The 19,875-nt window shown below is 37.3% G+C and overlaps 1 protein-coding gene across 3 annotated transcripts in view; it reads left to right on the top strand.

Annotated features, from left to right (window-relative positions):
* The window catches only part of Cpsf2 (cleavage and polyadenylation specific factor 2), a 26,540-nt gene extending 16,580 nt beyond the window's left edge, over positions 1 to 9,960 (top strand). For 2 of the 3 annotated variants that reach the window (XM_019206363.2, XM_019206365.2), the window contains exons 9-15: positions 1,929 to 2,029; positions 2,572 to 2,772; positions 4,919 to 5,086; positions 6,105 to 6,330; positions 7,465 to 7,764; positions 9,192 to 9,326; positions 9,680 to 9,960. In XM_019206363.2, the coding sequence (XP_019061908.1) occupies positions 1,929 to 2,029; positions 2,572 to 2,772; positions 4,919 to 5,086; positions 6,105 to 6,330; positions 7,465 to 7,764; positions 9,192 to 9,326; positions 9,680 to 9,772 (1,224 nt within the window). In that variant the 3' untranslated portion in view covers positions 9,773 to 9,960. The remainder of the gene's footprint in view (positions 1 to 1,928; positions 2,030 to 2,571; positions 2,773 to 4,918; positions 5,087 to 6,104; positions 6,331 to 7,464; positions 7,765 to 9,191; positions 9,327 to 9,679) is intronic. The other variant, XM_019206364.2, reaches the window with a different exon arrangement.
* The last annotated feature ends 9,915 nt before the right edge of the window (positions 9,961 to 19,875 follow it).

The following is a 19,875-nucleotide window of genomic DNA, read 5'->3' on the forward strand; positions in this document are numbered from 1 at the left end:
AAAAAAAAAAAAAAAAAAGAAAAAAAAACACTGCATTTTTTTTAACCACTATACACTTGTAGTTTTAAAAAATGCCAGTTTAGTTTAAAGAATATTCTTGATTTTTTTTTTGTTTTTTTTTTGTGGTACCGGGCATCGAACTCCGGTCCTTGCACTTGGGAGGCAGGCCACCGAACCGCTGACCTAAATCCCCAGCCCAAGAATATTCTTGATAAAGCAGTAAATGTTATTACTATTCCATCCTTTTAGTAATTTAAAAAATAATTTTAGTGGTAAGATAGGAAATGTGTGTAAAGCGTTTATATTGCTAAATTACCAGTTTTTTCTAATAAAAAAGATGAATGTGAGTTAAACTGGTTGCTTTGTTTTTTCTTTTCTTTTTTTCCTTTTGGTACTGGGGTTTGAACTTGGGCCCGTGCACCTGCAAGGCAGGAGGCAGAGCCACTGAGCCAAATTCCCGGCCCATGGCTGCTTTGTTTTTGAAACACCATTTTTCCTTGAAATAATATTCACTTTTGGGTGTTTAATATTCTCTTCAAAATTAATTTATTAATAAATTAATAAAAGTTTTTTACAAGAAAAGTGATAACATTTTTTTGCTTAAATGTGATAAAATTCTAACTTTCAAGTGAAAATTTAAAATTTTAGAGATTTGAGGAATTTGGAAATTCTGAAACTGTGACATAGACAACTAAAAAGATTTCTGATGAAATTGATGGTGATATTTTTAAATGTGATTTTTAAAATATTTGTGAGATCTGTGTAACTTGTTGAATGGATATTTCTGAATAATTATTGCATGCTGTTATAAAACATTGCATAAATGAAAGACCCATTCAAAACACATGATATATCAATAAATCTTATAGAACACAAAAAATTTATTATAATTGACCTTTAAGAAATTACCACTTTTAGGCGGACATGGTATCACAAGCCCATAATCTCAGTACTGTGGAAAGTTCATGCCTACCCCAACAATTCAGCCATTTTATGAAAACTTGTCCTGAAATAAAAAAGGAATTGAGGATATAGTTTAATTGGAAAGACCCTGGCTTCCATCCCTAGTACTGTGTGCTCACATGCACACACACGTAAATTACTGCTTTTTGAGTTTTAATGTATTAAGAGAGATCTGTGAAAAAGCTACTTCCCTTTGGAATAACGTATCTGGATGAGGCTGCATTTTCTTCATATACTTTAACCAGAACAACATATTGTAAGAGATTGTGTGCAGAATCTGCACAATTGTGTCATTGTTTCAGTAAAATGAATTCCTAGAAATATAAAAACTGTCAAATGACATTTTTGTTTTTAGGTATTAGCAAATTGCCTTTAATGTAGCTGCACTAAATTTGCAGATAGTAGGTAAAGGTTCCCTTTTTTCATCATAATTAGCGGTGCCAACCTTGTCAACTAAAATTTTGTTATATTTTGCATTTTTTAAAAAACTAAGCAAAATTAGTTATCTTTCTATGACTACTAGTTATCCATCTTCCTTATTTTGTAAATTCTTTATATATTTGTATTTTTTGATTGTCTTTTTGATTCTTTTAATTTTGTAAGATTTTTAAATGTCAGTTATGTAATTTATTTTTCAGTGTTGCCGTATTTATTCCATCTTTTCCATTATGGTTTTATGGCTTTGAGTTTTATGTGATATGTGGATTTTATGTGGCCTCATCTACTTCAAATTTAAAAATACTTGTCTGTATTTTCTTCTAATTGACTGGTACTTTTAACCAGAAACCCACCCTAGACACATAGACAGCTCAGTTTTAGTTCTAAGTAGTATCTATAATTGCATGCAGTGAAAACTTGATTAATTTTAGAGGGAAGAACCTTAAAGCGAATGAATCAATTATATGATTTATTACTGCCTCTACCTCCTAATATTGACATTGTCTTTTGTCTACTTTTTTTTTTAGTTGAGGAAACGTGTGAAGCTTGAAGGAAAAGAACTTGAGGAATACTTGGAAAAAGAGAAATTAAAGAAAGAAGCTGCTAAAAAACTTGAGCAATCAAAAGAGTGAGTTACTTTCATATAGTTGTTTACAAATGTAATTTGAAAAAAACATATTTTATTTTATTTGCAGTACTGGGTATTGAACTCAGGGCCTTCATACTGATCACCATCCCCAGCCCTTTTTAAAAACCTTTTTGAGAACATTTCACTGTCAGTAATTTGCCCGGGCGGGGCTCAAACTTGTGATCTGCCTACCTTGGCCTCCCAGAATGCTGGATTAAGCACGTGCCACCACGCTAGCTCAAAAGAATGTATTGCTAAGACTTAAGTGTTCAGTTGAAAATATATAAATTTTCTTAGAACTTCATTGCCTTTGTTACATCTTTCACATGGCTAAACTACCAATTCCTTTCAGTGCTGATATTAATCTGCATTTATCAATTAGTAATTAATGCTAATGTTTTATAAAATATTGAATATTGTTTTATCAGTGGAATCAATATTCAGTTAGTAACATTGAAAGGATTCAATAATTATTTTATAAATATTTGTTTTAAAATGTCTTTGGGACTTTGCGATCTGGATTTATTCCACAATCCTCCCAGGGCGGATATAGATTCCAGTGATGAGAGTGATGTTGAAGAAGATATTGACCAGCCATCAGCTCATAAGACAAAGCATGACCTGATGATGAAAGGCGAAGGTAGTCGTAAAGGAAGTTTCTTCAAACAGGCAAAAAAGTCTTACCCTATGTTTCCTGCCCCAGAAGAAAGAATTAAATGGGATGAGTATGGAGAAATTATCAAGTATGTGAACAAAAAAAGACTTTTCTTTCTTACACATTGGAGGTATCAGTCATGTTATTTCAGCTCAGTAAATTGGATCTTTCTGATCAGCATGTGCTTCATTAGAGTCTGAATACCTTGCCTTGGAAGATGTAGGCAACTTATAGTTTAAGACAAAAGTAGAAATGTTGAGAAACACGTAGGAAATTGATATTAAGGGAAATTAATTATTACTTAGTTTAAATGGTTTAAAAAGACTTTCTTTTCCCCATGTAAGAGAGGTAAGAAACATGTCTTGGAGAAAGGCATAAAATAAAAGGAAATTTTGGTGGTGATTGTATTTAGTTTAGAAAATGGGTTATGATTCAAACATTATACACAGTTATAAGAATATGAGGTAGCATGAGTAGAAACAGAAAATCTGTAAAATCTATATCCATTACTAGAAAAACAGCAGAAATCTGCTAACTTGCAAATTTGAAAACACCTTTTAGGGTCCCCATTACTTTCCTGGTGTCAGATGCCTTAGCTGATAATCTTTCATGATGTGGTTTCTTCCTTTCTATTGCTTTCTTTATATTTCTTTATTTCTTTGTATTTTGTGGTGCATTTTGAGATAGAGTCTTGTTATGTTGCCCTGGCTGATCTGGAACTCCTAGACTCAAGTGATTCTCCTGCCTTAGCCCTTTCAAGTAGCTGGGACTACATACACATGCTACTGTATCTGGCTTTGTTTTTCTGTATCTTTTGTACTTTTCTTTGTATTCCTATAATGCTGTTTGAGCATACATGTGGGCTCGGGTTATTCCTGGGTTTAATTAGGAAAATTCCATTGTCTACTTGGTTCTGTAAAACAATAGAAAACATAGCAACTTAAAACACTAGTGCTTGGCTTTGTTTCTCTGTGTTGCATGTACTTTCTTTGTATTTCTATAATGCTGTCATTAGCATGTAGTGTTAAAGTCATACTTAGGTTTAGTGAGGAAAATTCCCTTGTTTTCCTGGCCCTCTGAAACAACAGAAAACAACTTAAAAAGAAAATGATGAATTTGCTTGCAGTCCCACTTGACCATTGGCCAGTCTACTTGAAAGATGGACAGCACTCCTTACCTTTAGTTTCTTTGTCTGACAATGGGGATAAGAATTAAATGAAGTTTTTCTTCTTTTTATCAGGGCAAGGAGTGGTACTAGCTTTCAAACCCAGGACCTTGTGCATGTTAGGCAGGTGCTCTACCTCTGAGCTACACCTCCAGCCCTGAAGGTTGTATTCTTAGGGCACTTAGCATAGAACCTGACTTGAGTACAAAGCCCGTAAGTGGTTGCTACTGCTATTGCTCTTCTGTAAACTATAGTTAGAGATATTAGACTGCAGAAGGTAAAAATCTGCTGCAACAATGTGGGTGCTAGAGAATAGATGCCTGGAATCTCAAAAAGGAATACAGTGGATTTGGGATTAATATGTCGACACTTATAGGAGGTTAGAGAGAGAATGTTAAAAACAAGTTTTTTATTTTACTTTTCATTAGAACTCTGATATTGGAAGTAAAAATGGGAAGACGCGTCTTTGTAGTACACTGAAGTAAAGTTGAAGGTTTATGAGGGCACTAATACTTCGTCTCTCTCTTCTCAAAAATAGACAAATGGAAAATCATCTGCTTTCTTTGGACAAGAAATAAATAATAGGTCTAAAGGACATCTGAGAAGTTCTGAAATTTATAGCTCTTGGGATTTGGCAAAGGAAACCATAGAAATTGACAAAATAATTACTTGAGAAGAATGTAGTGCCCGATTGCAGCGGTGCTTGTTACAGCCACTGAGGTCTTCTAATGACCTTTTACTGGTTTCTCACAGAAGGCCTTTCCCTAGTCTACACAGTGTGCATAAAGAACATTTGTGAGGCTGGGGATTTAGCTCAGTGGTTCTGGTGCCTACTTTGCAAGTGCAGGGACCCAAATTCAATCCGCGGTACCAAACAAACCAAAATAAAGACCATTTGTGAGTGGGCATGAAAGCATAATATATAAAGTCATCTGATAATTGGTATTATGAAATTTATGATCAAATGTATATTTCAGTCTTGAAATTTGTGAGCAATCTAGAAATTTATGCCACGCATTAGTTATACATTTTATATAATATTGGCTTGCTTCTTACTGCTTCTAATTAGAGACTTATTATTTAGACCGGAGGATTTTTTAGTGCCAGAACTTCAAGCTACTGAAGAAGAAAAAAGCAAATTAGAATCTGGTTTGACAAATGGAGATGAACCCATAGATCAGGATTTATCTGATGTTCCAACTAAGTGTATTTCTACAACAGAATCTATTGAAATAAAGTAAGTGTTTTTGCTTTTGTTGCATTTGTGAAATAGATTATAAGATAAAATTTTGCATTATTTCATTGAAATTTCTCAATGTCCTCTGGTAAATTTATGCTTTTGAAATTAATTCCTTTTTCCAGGAAAAGACATGTGAAGTATGGTGCTATTTTCTCTTCATTAGTGACATTTGAATGTCCATAACATAGTGTTAGTGGTGGGAGAGGGGGGAGATAGATATTAAATTTTTCTGGCCTTCTCAGTAAGTTTTTTTTTTTTTTGTACAGGTAAAAGAATAATGCAGCTTAAAAGTTTTAATTTTTTCTAACTGCTTGTTTCATAAAGTATGCTGCTTGATTTAAACATCACTAATGCCTAGAAAATTTAATTGAAGACAATATTTTAATAACTTCTTTTTTTTTTTTTTTTGGTACTTTTGTATAGTACTCAGCATTTTCATTCTTTTTTTTTCTCCCCCACCCCCCTGTGCTTGCAAGGCAGGTGGCAGCACCACTGAGCTAAATCCCCAGCCCTAGCATTTTCATTTTCTTGCTGACTTTTCACTATTAATTGAGCTACTTCCTCAACAGATATTCTAAAGCATTTCTAGTTGAACTTTTTTTTTTTTTTTGGTGCTAGGGATTGAACTCAGGTCCTTGTGCTTGCAAGGCAGGCCACTGAACCGCTGAGCTAAATCCCCGGCCCTTCTTAATAACTTCTTAACAATCATCCTTTTCTTCCTTTCTACCTAGAAACATTTTTCCCCTTTCTACTTAGTATAATTTTGTGATTTTTTTTTTTGAGCCATGAAAGAGCAAATTGGTTTATTTGCCCAGTGATACATTCTATATATGCTCATGTATAACTAGTGTGTAAATAATTCATGTTGACAGTGTAACATATGTTTTTCTCAAGTCCTTATTTTATATATTATATACATTTCTTTCTTGATGATAAAAGCCATTTTTTTAAAAAAGCTCACTTTTTGAATTAACTTATCAGAAAAGTGAGCTTAAATAATCATGTCTACTTGCAGAGCCAGAGTTACTTACATAGACTATGAAGGACGCTCTGATGGAGATTCCATTAAAAAAATCATTAATCAGATGAAACCACGCCAGCTGATAATTGTCCACGGCCCACCAGAGGCCAGTCAAGATCTGGCAGAGTGCTGCCGTGCGTTTGGTGGGAAAGACATTAAAGTGTACATGCCGAAGCTGCATGAAACAGTCGATGCCACCAGTGAAACACACATCTACCAGGTAAGTAAGATGCCACGTGAGCCGTGTGGAAATGAGCACTCTGTTGTAGACTAGGAGACATTAGGGATGCAGGCGTGGGTTAGGTGGACGCAGTTCCCTGCCCTGGCAGATCAGAGCCTGTGGGGTTTATAATAAGCAAAGAGCATTTCCCTCCTGGTTATACCTCTTTTGTTTTGTTTTTTTGAGACAGGGTCTGGCTTTATAGTTCAGGCTGGCTTTGAACTCTTGGCAATCCTCCTGCTTCAGCGTCCCGAGTGCTGGGATCACAGGTGTGCACCACCACACCTGGCTACTCCTTGTCATACCTCTAAAAGGAACTGTAGGATGCCATAAGAGTATAAAGACAGAACACTGACCTAAATTTGGAGGTTTAGAAAATATTTCCTGGAGGAAGTGATAACTAAGCTGAATCCTGATGGGTGTTTAGATAAATTGTGAGGGCAGATAGAGTAGGAATGAGAGGAGCAAAGAATGTTCCAGGCAGAGGGAACAGTGTTTATAGAAGTAAAGAGGTGAAGGGAATGAGAAATGTTCAAGAATTTAGAGTTTAAAAAAGAAATTCACAGATGTCAAGGTTCTTCTCCTAATTGCAGCAGATGGAGATAGGTACAGAAAACAGAACTGGTAGAGGAGGGACGCACTCTTACCTGGCTGAGGGGGAGATAGTGACGGTCTAAGGGAGGAGTGATGTCTGTACTGGGAGAAAGGGTTTAGAACTCAATAGGCAGGAGAATTACTCTGGGTAGAGCAAGAGGAAGCAGCATCCCAAGACACGGGTGTGAGACAGCCGCTCCGTTCTCTGGAGGAGGCTGAGTGTTGAGGGTGCGACCACTGTGCACGGCCTGGCTGTACGTGACATCCAGCACCAGGGTGCTGTGCTCTGAGTCTCACCAGTGCTGCGCGCTGGAGGGAAATGCCTATGATTCTGGTGTGCAGCGAGGCCGACAGCCTCCACTTGGGGATGTAGACAAGGATCCTGGCAATTGTACAGGGCATCAGGAGGATCAGAGGAGAGCAAGATTTGCACGTTGGAATCATATTGTCAAAGTTAGAAAGTGACAGTGAAAGGTTCCGTGCAATTTGTTAATTTATATTCTGTGGGTTTTATTTCTCCCCTCCCTTTTGCACACCCAGGTGCGATTAAAAGACTCACTCGTCAGCTCCCTTCAGTTTTGTAAGGCAAAAGATGCTGAATTAGCGTGGATCGATGGCGTCTTAGACATGAGAGTTTCCAAAGTGGACACAGGAGTTATTTTAGAAGAAGGAGAGCTCAAGGATGACGGAGAAGACTCAGAAATGCAAGTGGATGCTCCTTCAGATTCCAGTGTGATAGCACAACAGAAAGCCATGAAAAGTCTGTTTGGAGATGATGAGAAAGAAACGGGTGAAGAAAGTGAGATCATCCCCACTTTGGAGCCCTTGCCACCTCACGAGGTAAGAAAGCCCGTGCCTTTTCAGACTCTTCCTTAATTTGTCTTCCTTCTAGTTTTCTTTTTATATTTGCGAACATTTAAAATATAGTTTATGTAGGCTGATTTTGGCATTCTTAAAAAAGATTACTGAGGTTGGACACAGTGCCCATGCCTGCAGTCCCAGTGCTTGAGAGGCTGAGGCAGGAGGATCATGAGTTTGAGGCCAGCCTGGGCAACTTATCTAGTTCAAAACCAGCCAGGACTACAGAATGAGACCCTGCGTGAACTACTCCTTCTCAAAAAAAGATTACCCAAGACATGTTCCTCTGTTTCTGTATGTGTATCCAATCTCTATGGCTAAAGAATAGCAATTTAGAGGAAACCTTTAGCAAATCTTTGAAGGTATAGAATGGTTTCATGGCTTGGATTTTCAGCATGGAATTTTTTTTTTTCTTTGAGATAAGGCCTTACTATGTATCCCAGGCTGGCCTTGAACTCTTAGCAATCCTCCTGCCTCAGCCTCCCAAGTGCTCAGATTACAGGCATGTGCCACCACATTTGGCTTTCATCATAAATTTTTAAATAGTAAATTTGACTGTGAGGACTGCCTGCCTGTTTCCAATCAAATTTGTACTTTTCTGAGAATGTCATACTCTTGCATTCCATTTTGTATGTTGTCGGTTAAGTTTAGATCACTTTTGGATTTGATACAGTTAGAATCTCTGCTTAAGTACAGCCATAATTCTAGCCTAGTATTTCTTTACATTTTTTCCAAGAGAGAACTATTTAATTAGCAAAGATTTCAGTACAGAATTAGAACCGTTAAGAGCCCTACATGCTTATTAAGTATAGTCTAGTGTAGCTATGAAGCAAAGACTTTCATTGGATTCCCTTCTAGTTCTGCTCTTGAAATAGACAGGAGGAACTAGAGAATCTTCTTTTCTCTCTCTCTGTGGAAGCTAGCACTCTTCAGAGCAGTTTCATAGTTGCAGTATTAGGCAAGGACCACTTGCCGTTCTGATTCTAAACCCATGGCATCTATTGTGTTCACTCTGAGGGAGGAGGGGAAATGGAAGTAAGACTAGGGAAGAATTATCCTCGGAAATGAGCAAAGAACTGGGATTTGGAAAATGAGGCACTCTAGCTGACCTTCTCCAGCAAGTGGGTGAAGAAGTGCATGTTACCACATGCCTCTCTTATTAGAAAGTATGACTAATAAAATTGTGAAACATCATGAAAATGTGAAGGGCTTTGTAATGAATGTTAAGTAATGAGGTAAAATTCAAAATAACAGTCGTGGAACATGATTTACAGTCTTGAAGTGATTTGTCAAAGGGCTTCGGGGAATAATAAAAAATATCTCAGCCATCATGCAGGACTTCCCTTTATTCAGTACAACTTTGTGGTATTTTATTCAAAGTTATTCTTTCCCCTTTGACTTTATCCAAGGTTCCTGGACATCAGTCAGTTTTTATGAATGAACCAAGACTATCCGACTTCAAGCAAGTTCTTTTACGGGAGGGGATTCAAGCTGAATTTGTAGGAGGTGTACTTGTTTGCAACAATCAAGTAGCTGTCCGTAGAGTAAGTTTGTTTTTAATAAGGGCTGACTTGAACATGTCCTTCGGATGTTTTGTCAATTTGAATTCTTTCTTGATTGGTAATTTCACAAAACTGAACATCAGTAATTTATGTCTATAATGATGACCTTGGAGGATTATATATGACTCTCAAATGATACATAATTTTATGGTACATTTTTATTGCTTGAATCCTCTGACATATGTCTATGTAAAATTTGTTACTTGACTATTATATTTGATAAATCAGCATTGTTTCCAACTAATTGTAGTCTATTTAATATATTTTGTTTATTATGTCTGCATATTAATGAATAGCAGATGTACTAACCTCTTTTTCTTAAACTTGGTTTCTAGACGGAAACTGGACGCATTGGATTAGAAGGCTGTCTTTGTCAAGATTTTTATAGGATAAGAGACCTTTTGTATGAACAGTATGCCATCGTATAAAGGACACGATGTCAAGAAGTATCTGCTTGACCTTTCTGAGAAAAAGGGTTTCTTACCTTATCCTAAGCTTTTGCTCCTTTATTTTGTAGCATACAAAAAGAATCTGCCAGAAAAACTGAACATGTATTAAATTTTTAAAAATGTAAAGAGGGCCAGGAATATAGCTCAGTGATATAGTGCTTGCCTAGCATGCACAAGGCCTGCCTGAGGTTTTAATCCCCAGCATCAGAGAAAAACAAAGGTAGAAAGAAGAAAAAATGAAAATGTAAATAGAGCCCATTTTGCTAGTACAGAATGAGTGAGCGCCTTGCCTTTTGGCTTTGAGAGTGGTGGTAGAAGTCCTAAGAAGTGCACAGGCTAGAGTTTCCTTTACAGACCCTCACCTTAGAAGGGCTTTTTACTTGAATAAAACAATGCAGCTTAACAAACCAGTTTATGGCCTTAGAGAACATGTTTGCATGTCGTCTTGCAAACAGCTTCTTGTATTTTCTGGAATGAAAGAAGTATTTGGCAAAAGATGTGCTACAACAAAACTAAACGGATGTAATAGTTTTTTGAAGCTTAGGTATTTTTTAAAAAGTGTATGTGCTATTATTCTTCATTTGAATTCTGTTATGTGTTTTTACATGGCATGAATCTGTTCCAAACCTATAGGTCCCAGTGATTCACTCTAATGTCTCATTTCTTGTCTTAAAACTGTTTTGTTGTTCAATTTCAGTTAATGCACCATCATTTAAATATGTCATTCAAAGGAACTGCTTGATGTGTTAGTCTTAAGGGTTCTGCTTACATCTTAGACACAACTCTCAGCTGGATTACTGTATTTGGATCTGTTTAGCGCTGTACTTTTTATTGTTTTGTTTTTTTTGGTACCGGGGATCGAACTCAGGCCCTTGTGCTTGCAAGGCAAGTGGCAGAAGCACTGAGCTAAATCCCCAGCCAGTGCTGTACTTTTAAGAAAAATGTTCAGGGCCAGGGACTTAGCTCAGTGGTACCGCCGCCTGCCTCGCCAAGTGCAAGGTCCAGAGTTCGATCTCTGGTAACCCCCCAAAGAAGTCACACTTTACATTTTTTTTATAAAGTAGCAGTGTAATTTAATTAAAATATGTAAATGTTTTCCTCTCTTAGGCTTGCTCTCTTCTAAGGTTACTGCAGCAGTGATTGGATTTTATTACTACAAAAGTAGTGTTGAAATTGGCCAGGCACAGTGACACATGCCTGTGATCTCAGCTAGTTGGGAAGCTGAGCAGGAGGGTCACAAGTTTGAGACCAGTCTTGAGTAACTAAGCAAGACATTCTCTCAAAGAGGACTGGAAATGTAACTCCGTGGTAGAGTTTGCCTAGTATGTGGGAGACCTTGGGAGGCTGTGGGTCCAAACCACAGTACCACTAAAAAAACAAAACAAAAAACCAAATTAGATAAGGTCATCTTTGCTGTCCTGATACAGTATAGACCATTTGTATTCAAGAGTAAAAGCTGAGTATATGCAATATTTGTTGGATTTAAGCCATGAAAACCATGGTGCCCTATTGTAATTTGTTGATACTTCCTTTTTAGAAAGTAACTTAATCATGGCACACCATAATGCTTATTCTCTTTACACTTTGCATTTTTAAGAGCATCAGTCTTTGTTAACTTTTTTTTTGTGGGGGGTACTGGGGGTTTAACTCAAGTCCCTCTGCTTGCAAGGCAGGTGGCAAAACCAGTGAGCTAAATCCTTGGCCCTGCCTTTGTTAACTTTTGTGGAACTATGTATATTTCAACCCAGTGACATCAGAATAGAATTAATACTTCGTTCTCTGTCAGATGCTTACAAAACTTGTGTTGTAGATTATAATACTAATACAAAGTTTACAGCCTTCTGATACTGACAAACCAGTGTTTCAGAAGATGAATATAAAAGTATATTTTCTTTTTAGCACCTCACAAATTCTTCTCTCAGATGTTTGGTGCTGTATAATTCTATGTATATTCCAGGGGAAATAAAGTCTGCATTTGTTCATGGTTTAAAGTATCTGATTATACATATTATATCATAATACCAACGTTGAAATACTTACATTGCTACCCTTTCTGTTGAACTATGAGCAATAATTAAACTACAGCACAGATCTGAGTGTGGTAGCACACGCCGGTAAGTCAAGCAAACTTGGGAGGCTGAGTCAGGAGAATGGAATTCAAAGATAGCCTGGGCAGCACAGCAAGACCCCATCTTATATACATACATGCATACATGCATATGTACATAGTGCTTAAAGATTGCCATGTTAAATGTCATTGCAGGATCAATACCTTCACTTATTTCTAGAGAGAGGGCAGTGTTACTGAAATTTCTAAAATGAAGGCCTTTGTTTTGGCATTTTACTTTAAAAAAATAAATTTTACTAACAACTGAGGTAAAACAAACTCAGAGAAACTTTCAGGTCTTTATTGTTTCAATGCAAGAATAAATAGATGTGAATTGTTAATGGATATCTGCAAATAATTTTGTTAAAAAGAAATTGTAGTATCTGTGAATTTTTAAGTCAGATATTTTGCCATTATTTGTATGCTTTCACCACCCAGTAGGCAACCTGTAACAGAAATGAGGGAATCAATTTTCTGAGGGCCATTTGCCTTTTTAAAAATTAAGTTGTAATTTACATGCCATAAAATATTCATTTTTTAAAGATGTATAGTTCATTTGGCATATTTACAGAGTTGTGCAACCATTATTCTACTAATTCCAGAACATTTTCATCATTCCAAAAAGAAACCCCATACTCATTAGTACTTATTCCCCATTTTCCCTTCTCCCTGACCCCTGCTAATCAGTAAACTTTCTGTTTCTGTGGATTTTCTATAAACATAGAATCAAGCAACAGTTGAAATTTTGTGTCTGACTTCTTTCACTTAACATAATGCTGTTTTTAAGGTTCGTTAGTATATTAGCATTTTTCAGTCCTTTTTTTTGTGGTGGAGCTATATGCCATCGTATGGATATGCTGTACCACATTTTGTTTTTTTCATCAGTTGGTAGACATTGGGTTGTTTCTATTTTTGGGCTGTTTGAATAATGCTTTGAACAGTCATGCATGAGGATCCCCCCTTTCTGAATATATATTTTCAGTTTTCTTAAGTATATACCTAACAATTGAATTGCTAGCTCATATGGTAATTAGAAGCTGCCAGATTGTTTTCCAGAGTGATTATACTTTCTCACGTGCCCACCAGTATGTATGAAAGTTCCATTTTCTCCACATTGTTTCTAACGTTTGTTAGTCTCTACCTTATATTTTGATTTTAGCCATCCTAGTGCGTGTGAAGAGATACCTTGTTGAGCTTTTACTTTGCATTTCTCTAATGAATAAAGGCAAGCATTTTTTTATGTACTTATTAGCTGTCTTTTTTGAAGTAATGTCTGTTCAAATCCTTTTTTCTTTTCTTTTCTTTTTTCTTTGAGACAGGGTCTCACTATGTACTTGGGACTAATCTGAAACTCACTATGTAGCCCAGGCTAGTCTCAACTCACAACAATCCTCCTGCCTCAGCCTCCTGAGTGCTGGGATTACAGGCATGTGCCACCATGGCCAGCTTCCATTTTTAAATTTTAATGATTGAGTTGCAATGTTGTTTTACATGTGTTCCCCCCCCCCCGTATGTGTGTGTATGTATATATATATTTCTGTATATGTAAATATTTTATGTCCGGCTGGTCTTGACCTTAGATCCTCTTGCCTCAGCCTTGTGCTCCTGAATAACTAGGAATACAGGTGCGTACCATCATGCCCAGCCTTGAATTAATTTTTATTGATGGTAGGAGGGAGATTATTTCCCTATTGAATTATTTTGCCTCCCTGGGTACAAATCAGTTGTTTCGTTGATCTCTGAATATCTGTCTTTATGCCAGTACCATAGTGTCTTGATTACTTTGTAGGACGTTTTTAAATCGGGAAGTAGGAATTTTTCAGCTTTGTAACAATTTTCAAGATTGTTTCATTTGTGTTGGGTCCCTGGGTTTCCATGTGAGTTTTAGAAACAACTGATAAATACAAAAAGGTTCACTCAATTCTAATAGAGGGGAAAAAAGCAATTGGAATTTACAGCTTAGAAACTTAGAGAATGCAGTGGCTGAGCGTGACTGAAGAGCTCGTGCAGCTTAGCCTACTTATTTTCGTTTTGAATGGAGAGGCTCTGCAATGGGAAGGAGTTGCTTGAGATGCACCTACCTGGTTAAAGGCTGAGTTGGGATTGGAACCTTCCAGCCATGCAGTCCCTTCTACACTGTTGTGTTCCTTCAGTTCCTGATTTACATTCACTTTGCTGAGCAATAACATGTTCAGTTCATTTATTGGAAGAAGGGCAGCTGTTAGGGCAACAGCATGCTAAGAAAGATTGATTGCAATTCTATGTCATCGCCAGTAAAGGTGCACTTTCCTTTGGTTGTAAGCTTCTAATCACAAGGTCATTGTTCTGTAAAATATTGATGAACTGATTGTCACTTAAGTCGGGATGGTTTAGAATAGATACATGAAGATACAGTGGGAACTAAAACAGGAACATGCAGATCTGCCTACCTGCACTGGTTCCAAGGAAAGATTTAGGAGGTTTTTTTCCTCCTTTTTTATTTTTCTGTCACTTTAACCGTTCCAGGTGTGTTTATAGGAAAATGCTATACTAAATTTAAAAATCAAGGCTTGGCTGGAAGTGAAGGCATCTACTGTCGCCTCACCATCTCCCCGTCATTATCTCCACAACTTCCCCAATGCACAGCTTCATTTTTTGATGCTTTTCCTCCTCAGGCGCCTCTCATTTTAAACCTGGAAATCAAAATGATTTCAAAGGGCCTAATAGAAGTTTGGAGAGTTTTACATCTCTCTTCATTTTATTTGAAGAGAACCAGAAGTTTATGTGCTTTGTATGTGAAATTGTTAATGGATTCCATGGATCCTACCCACGCTGCCCCCCACACCATGCTAGGAGTGAACACAGGACCTCATGCATGTCAGGCCTGTGCTCTTCCAGTTAGGTTACCTCCCCAGCCCCCTATTCCAACTTCTAACACTGAGTGATAATCCCAAGCAGAGAATATGCAAAAGATTCATAAGCACTTGCCCACTTTCTGAAGTTAGTTGGTGTTAATGTTTAGCATCCGGTTTGTAGTATTTCTTTTTTCCTGATACAATTAATATTCTTTATAAAAAGATACTTATACTCAGTACTAGTGGAGGCCTTCAAACAAATCACTGTAGGAAGCTTTAGTCCAAGAATACTGCTGCTGTCCCGTTTTTTAAATTTTTGAAATTGTTTCTCTTTAAATCCATTTCCTAACCTTATTAGAAATGTAAATTGTTTCAGAAGTACATTGTGGTCTTGGCCCAATGTGTCATTATCACTTCACTGTAAATGATGAAAAAAATTAAAACTCCTGAGGACAGACATTTGCTGCCATCGGCAATTTTTATATTAAAAAGTATTTAATATCAAACTCAAATTAGTGGCATGTACAAAAATTATAAAGGTACATTCCTGTAATTTCCACCTTCACCTATAAGCCATGGTAGGTGACCTTTCATATATCAAAGAACATAAATACTATATTAGCTTTCCCATGTTGGAACACAATATCTGACTCCTACAGCTTAAAGGAAGAGAGGTTTAATTAAACTTAACAGTTTCTGGAGATTCAGTCCATGGTTGGCTGGCTCTAAGGGAGGAACATTATGGCAGATGGGTATAGTGGAGCAAAGCTGTTTAGCAGAGCAGAGGAACAGTGCCAGAGAGGGTGGATAAGAGACTATAGTACCAGGATCGCGCCCAGTTGACCAACCAGGAAGTGCGTTCCGCCAGTGCGCTGGGCAGCTCCCAAGTCAACCAAGTTGACACAATCAAGTGTCACAAATGCCTGAGGATACGTAGATAATTTTCAGTTACATGAAAATAAATCTGAAATTACCGAATTTTAATTCTCATTGATTTTTAGTATAGATGATTTTTTTTTTCCTTCAAGGAGATAAACTTGGAGAACTGATGTTTAATAAGGACCCACAACATTGTGCATTTTAATTTTTAAGCACAATTTTATATCTGCATTATTACTCATTAAGGAAAGCTTACACAGTTATTTCAATTATCCTTTTGGATACTTTTACCAAAGTTAATGAAGCCATTAAGTAGAAATTTTTTCTAGGAGTATAAAAACCAGTGTAATAAATTCCTTGTAGTTGAGCAGTCATGTGTACTGATTTTTAAAAACTTTTTATTTTGAAATAATTTTAGAGTTATAGAGAAGTAAAAAATAGTTCAAAGTACCGTATATATTTCACCCTTAAGTTCCCTGTTGATATTTTGCAGTGTTTATCTTATCATTATATGTTTATATATACCATCCAGGCTGGTGTGTACATCTAGTTACAGTTTCCCTTTAATCTTCCTCAGTCTAAAGCAGTTTCTTGGGGGTCTCACCCTCCCCTTTTCCTCTCCCCTCTCCCTTTCTTCTCTCCCTCTCCTCTCTCCTCTCTCTTTAAATGACTCAGAAAATTTTCAAGAGTGTAGGCCAGTTACTTTTTGAATGACCCCTACTTTGGGTTTGTCTAATGATTCCTAATGATTAGATTCAACTTTTGAATTGTGGGCAGAAATGGCAGAGGAGTAGTGCTCTGTCTGCATTGTATCAGAAGGGACAGAGTTTTTTCTGTTACTGGTGGTGGTCACAGTTGTTTATGATATCTTTAAGGTATCTCCACTGTGCAGGTAATAGTAATTTTTTTCCACTGGCACCATTTTTTCCTTTTTGATATTAATTTAAAATGTAATACACACACACAGATAGTAAAATTTTTGCTACAGGCACTTACTAATAATGCACATTTTGCCAGGAACTGCTTTGAGACTATGGCAATATCCTGCTTTTCTTCAAATGTGTATACTCTAGCTCTAGCATCAATTGATGATTCTTATCTGAATCATCTGACTTATTGCCAAATGGTGATTTTCCAGTTTTACCTTACTTCTACTTTTAATTAGCATTCTACTTCTCATTTATTTGTCTGGTATTTTTGTTGGTAGCAAACAATGTCATGATTTATTCTGGTGATCCTCTTGGCCTCGACTTGGCAGGTGGAAGCGCTTTCAAACTGACACCAGGGTCCTTTGACACATCCCCATGTTCTTCCAGTACTTCCTTACCTTTCTGGCACCCTGAGATGTTCCAGGCTCATCTTGCATTTTCCCTACCCTAGTCCTGGGATCAGACATTTCCCCCAAAGAATCCTGGTTCACTTTAGTTAAGAATGGTATTTAGAATCAAGACCTGGATGCTTGTCTGTGTTCATTGCTACTGTGCTGTCACTGCTATTACATCTTCTCAGTGGACAAACATGGAAATACATACATCTGTGCTTGTTTCCTTGTCCATCTGTAAACATTAAAAACCACAGATTCACACTGCTCTTCACAGGGCTTATCCTAGTCTTTCTCTTTTTCAGATGTCTAAGTCTTTCATTACATTTAAATACTGGACTCCCATAGTTCTCAGTAGATAGCCTGTTTGTTTACTGGTCATGTAATCTCTTACCATATGCTAGATTCCTTGCTCCAAGACCCTGTAGATTGCTGCTCTAAGGATTTTCTTCCCTTTCCCCATCCAAAGTATAACTTGCCAGTTGCACCTCACACTGTGTATTTTGAAGCTGACATCTTTTCTCCTGGGAGTGCCCAGGACACACATTGTAGTTCACCTGGTGCTCTAGCAATGGCAAAATAGACATAGATTCAGAAGGTTTTTACTTGGGGACGATATACATTCTTTAGACTTTAGTTTTGGTTATTTTGTATAAACGTTTTCCTCATTACTTTTTACTCTGTAATTGGACATAATGTTCAAGTAAGCTTCAGACAAGTAATGATTGCTGTGTGGGGTTAAGTGGAAGAAAGTATGAAAATGAAGGAGAGATGGCAGTGATCTCAATCCAAAATGCTCCCTAAGCTAGAACACATCAGCAGTTAAGGATCTTAAATAATGTGTTAATATTATGTTATAACTGTCCTTGCAAAAGAACTTTGACTGTCATTTCATCATTTGGATCATGCACCCCCTTAACTCTTAAGTTTTAGGAGTGTCGGGACCAACTGCACTATGTTGAGTACTGAGGTGTTCTTTTATTAAACAGTCAGTTATTTTTCAACCTTAGCAGTTTGGAGTGGGAGGAATAATATCATGTCCTGGACAAATGATTCCTTGGTAAGCTCAGAATGGAGTCCAATTATATAACAAATGTAGGCAACCTGGGTAATAATTGTTAGAACTTATTCCTACCTGTGAGAAAATGGATTATATGACCATAATTATTTCCATTTTAGAGATTTGGCTCACTTAAAGGAGTAACTGCCTAAGTGCCCTTTCACTGAAATAAAAAATAACTGAGCCCCTAGCCACAGTAGCTCTGAGTATTTCAATGTACCAAATACTCTACTAGGTACTCTGTATACATCATCCCAGGCATCATGATTGTGGACTGTGTATGTGTCCTTATTGCCGTGTACAGATGAAGAAACTGAGCCATAGTTTGTCATTGGTCCTGCAGTTGTCACACATAATGGGCATTACAGTATGTAGAGCTTTTGGTATGTTATTGAAGTTCTTCAGTTTTGAGCAAAAGTGGTTTGACTCCTTTAGGTTAAAAATGAGTTATGGTGACCCCAGGTGTCTCTTTCTCTGGGGCTCAAGCAGCAGGCCCAACAGTCAGGGTACAACCAAGTGAATAAAGACAAGAGGGAATCCAGCACTGTGTTGGCTTTGGCTAAGTGCCAATTTCATGGCTAGTGAGATGGCCCCTGGATTGTCAGTCTTAAAGATAGACCCAGGGATTATTCTCTATAAGGATCCAAGGGGCTATTGTCAAGTTAGAAGAATGGGTGCTGGGAGGCAAAATGACAGATCCCCACTGTGTGCAGGCTCTGGAGTCAAGGGCTTCCAGTGGCAAGGCCATGACTCTGTGTAGGTCATGGACATTACTTTCTGTGTCAGTTTTACAGTGTATGGGGATGGTGATCACACCATTCCAGGGTCAGGGACAGAGGCTATCCAAACCACGGGGAGTATGGCTCAGCACCTTCACACATGGTCTCAAGTAAGTGCTGTGTTCATATACTTTCCCTCATTGCTTTACAGTATGGCCTTAAAGGCTCTGTGTCGCTTCTACTTTTACTTTACCCAGGATTGCTATGTCACTGAGCTATGTCCGAAGCCTTTGTTTTTGTTTTTTGTTTTGTTATTGTGTTTTTGAGACACGGTCTCCTTAAGTTGCTCAGGGAGAACTTGAACTAGTGATCCTCCTTCTTTGCATTTTAGCTGAGGTTACAGGCACATATCACTATGCCCGGCTATTTTACACTTAGAGAAACTTGCTCTGAGGGGTCTAAATGGCTTTTTCAAAGTCACAGAGTTGACTGTTGGTGAATTGGTGCTTTTATCATGCCATTTGATGTACAATAAAAGCACTCTAGTATTTATCCTTTCAGCTTCTAGACGGAACCCTTTAAAATAACTTCCAGTGCAATCCCACTAACAGTGGAACTTCTATCATAGGACTTACTATAAATCTGAGGCATTTTTTTCTGTAGACATTTTCTAGGACAGTTTAAATGCAACAAACTTTCTAGTTTGGTAATGTGATGATGCATTGATCTTAAAGATGGTGCATCTTTTTTGTTTTTGTTTTTTTTTTAATGTTGGCAAAGTTTCACATTCTTTGAAGTAGGAAAAATTGAAGAAAATTTTAAAATGAAGGGTAAGGAAGAAACTGACTGCAGAGCAAGTTTGGGCCTAGTAAAAATAACACTTAAAAATAAAATAAGAAAATAAAAGTACAACCCAGTCTTCATGAGACTCTTGGAACATGTTTATCCAGGAATGCTTCTGTGGGTTCTAAAAAGGCATCTTAACAGCTTCTCATAGAATCTTGTACACAGGGGCAGAATCTTAACCCAGAATTTAGTTCTGTGGTTTTCTAACCCTTCCAGAGCTATTTGCAAGGACTCACTTTGGTAGCTCTGAATATGCAGGCTCTGCTCAGTTTACCCTACTTGACATTTTAATAAATTTCCTGATTGAGGAGATTGG

This window comes from Fukomys damarensis, unplaced genomic scaffold (genome assembly GCF_012274545.1).
Source record: "Fukomys damarensis isolate Sample0158 unplaced genomic scaffold, DMR_v1.0_HiC HiC_scaffold_21, whole genome shotgun sequence".
NCBI classification, from domain to species: Eukaryota; Metazoa; Chordata; class Mammalia; order Rodentia; family Bathyergidae; genus Fukomys; species Fukomys damarensis.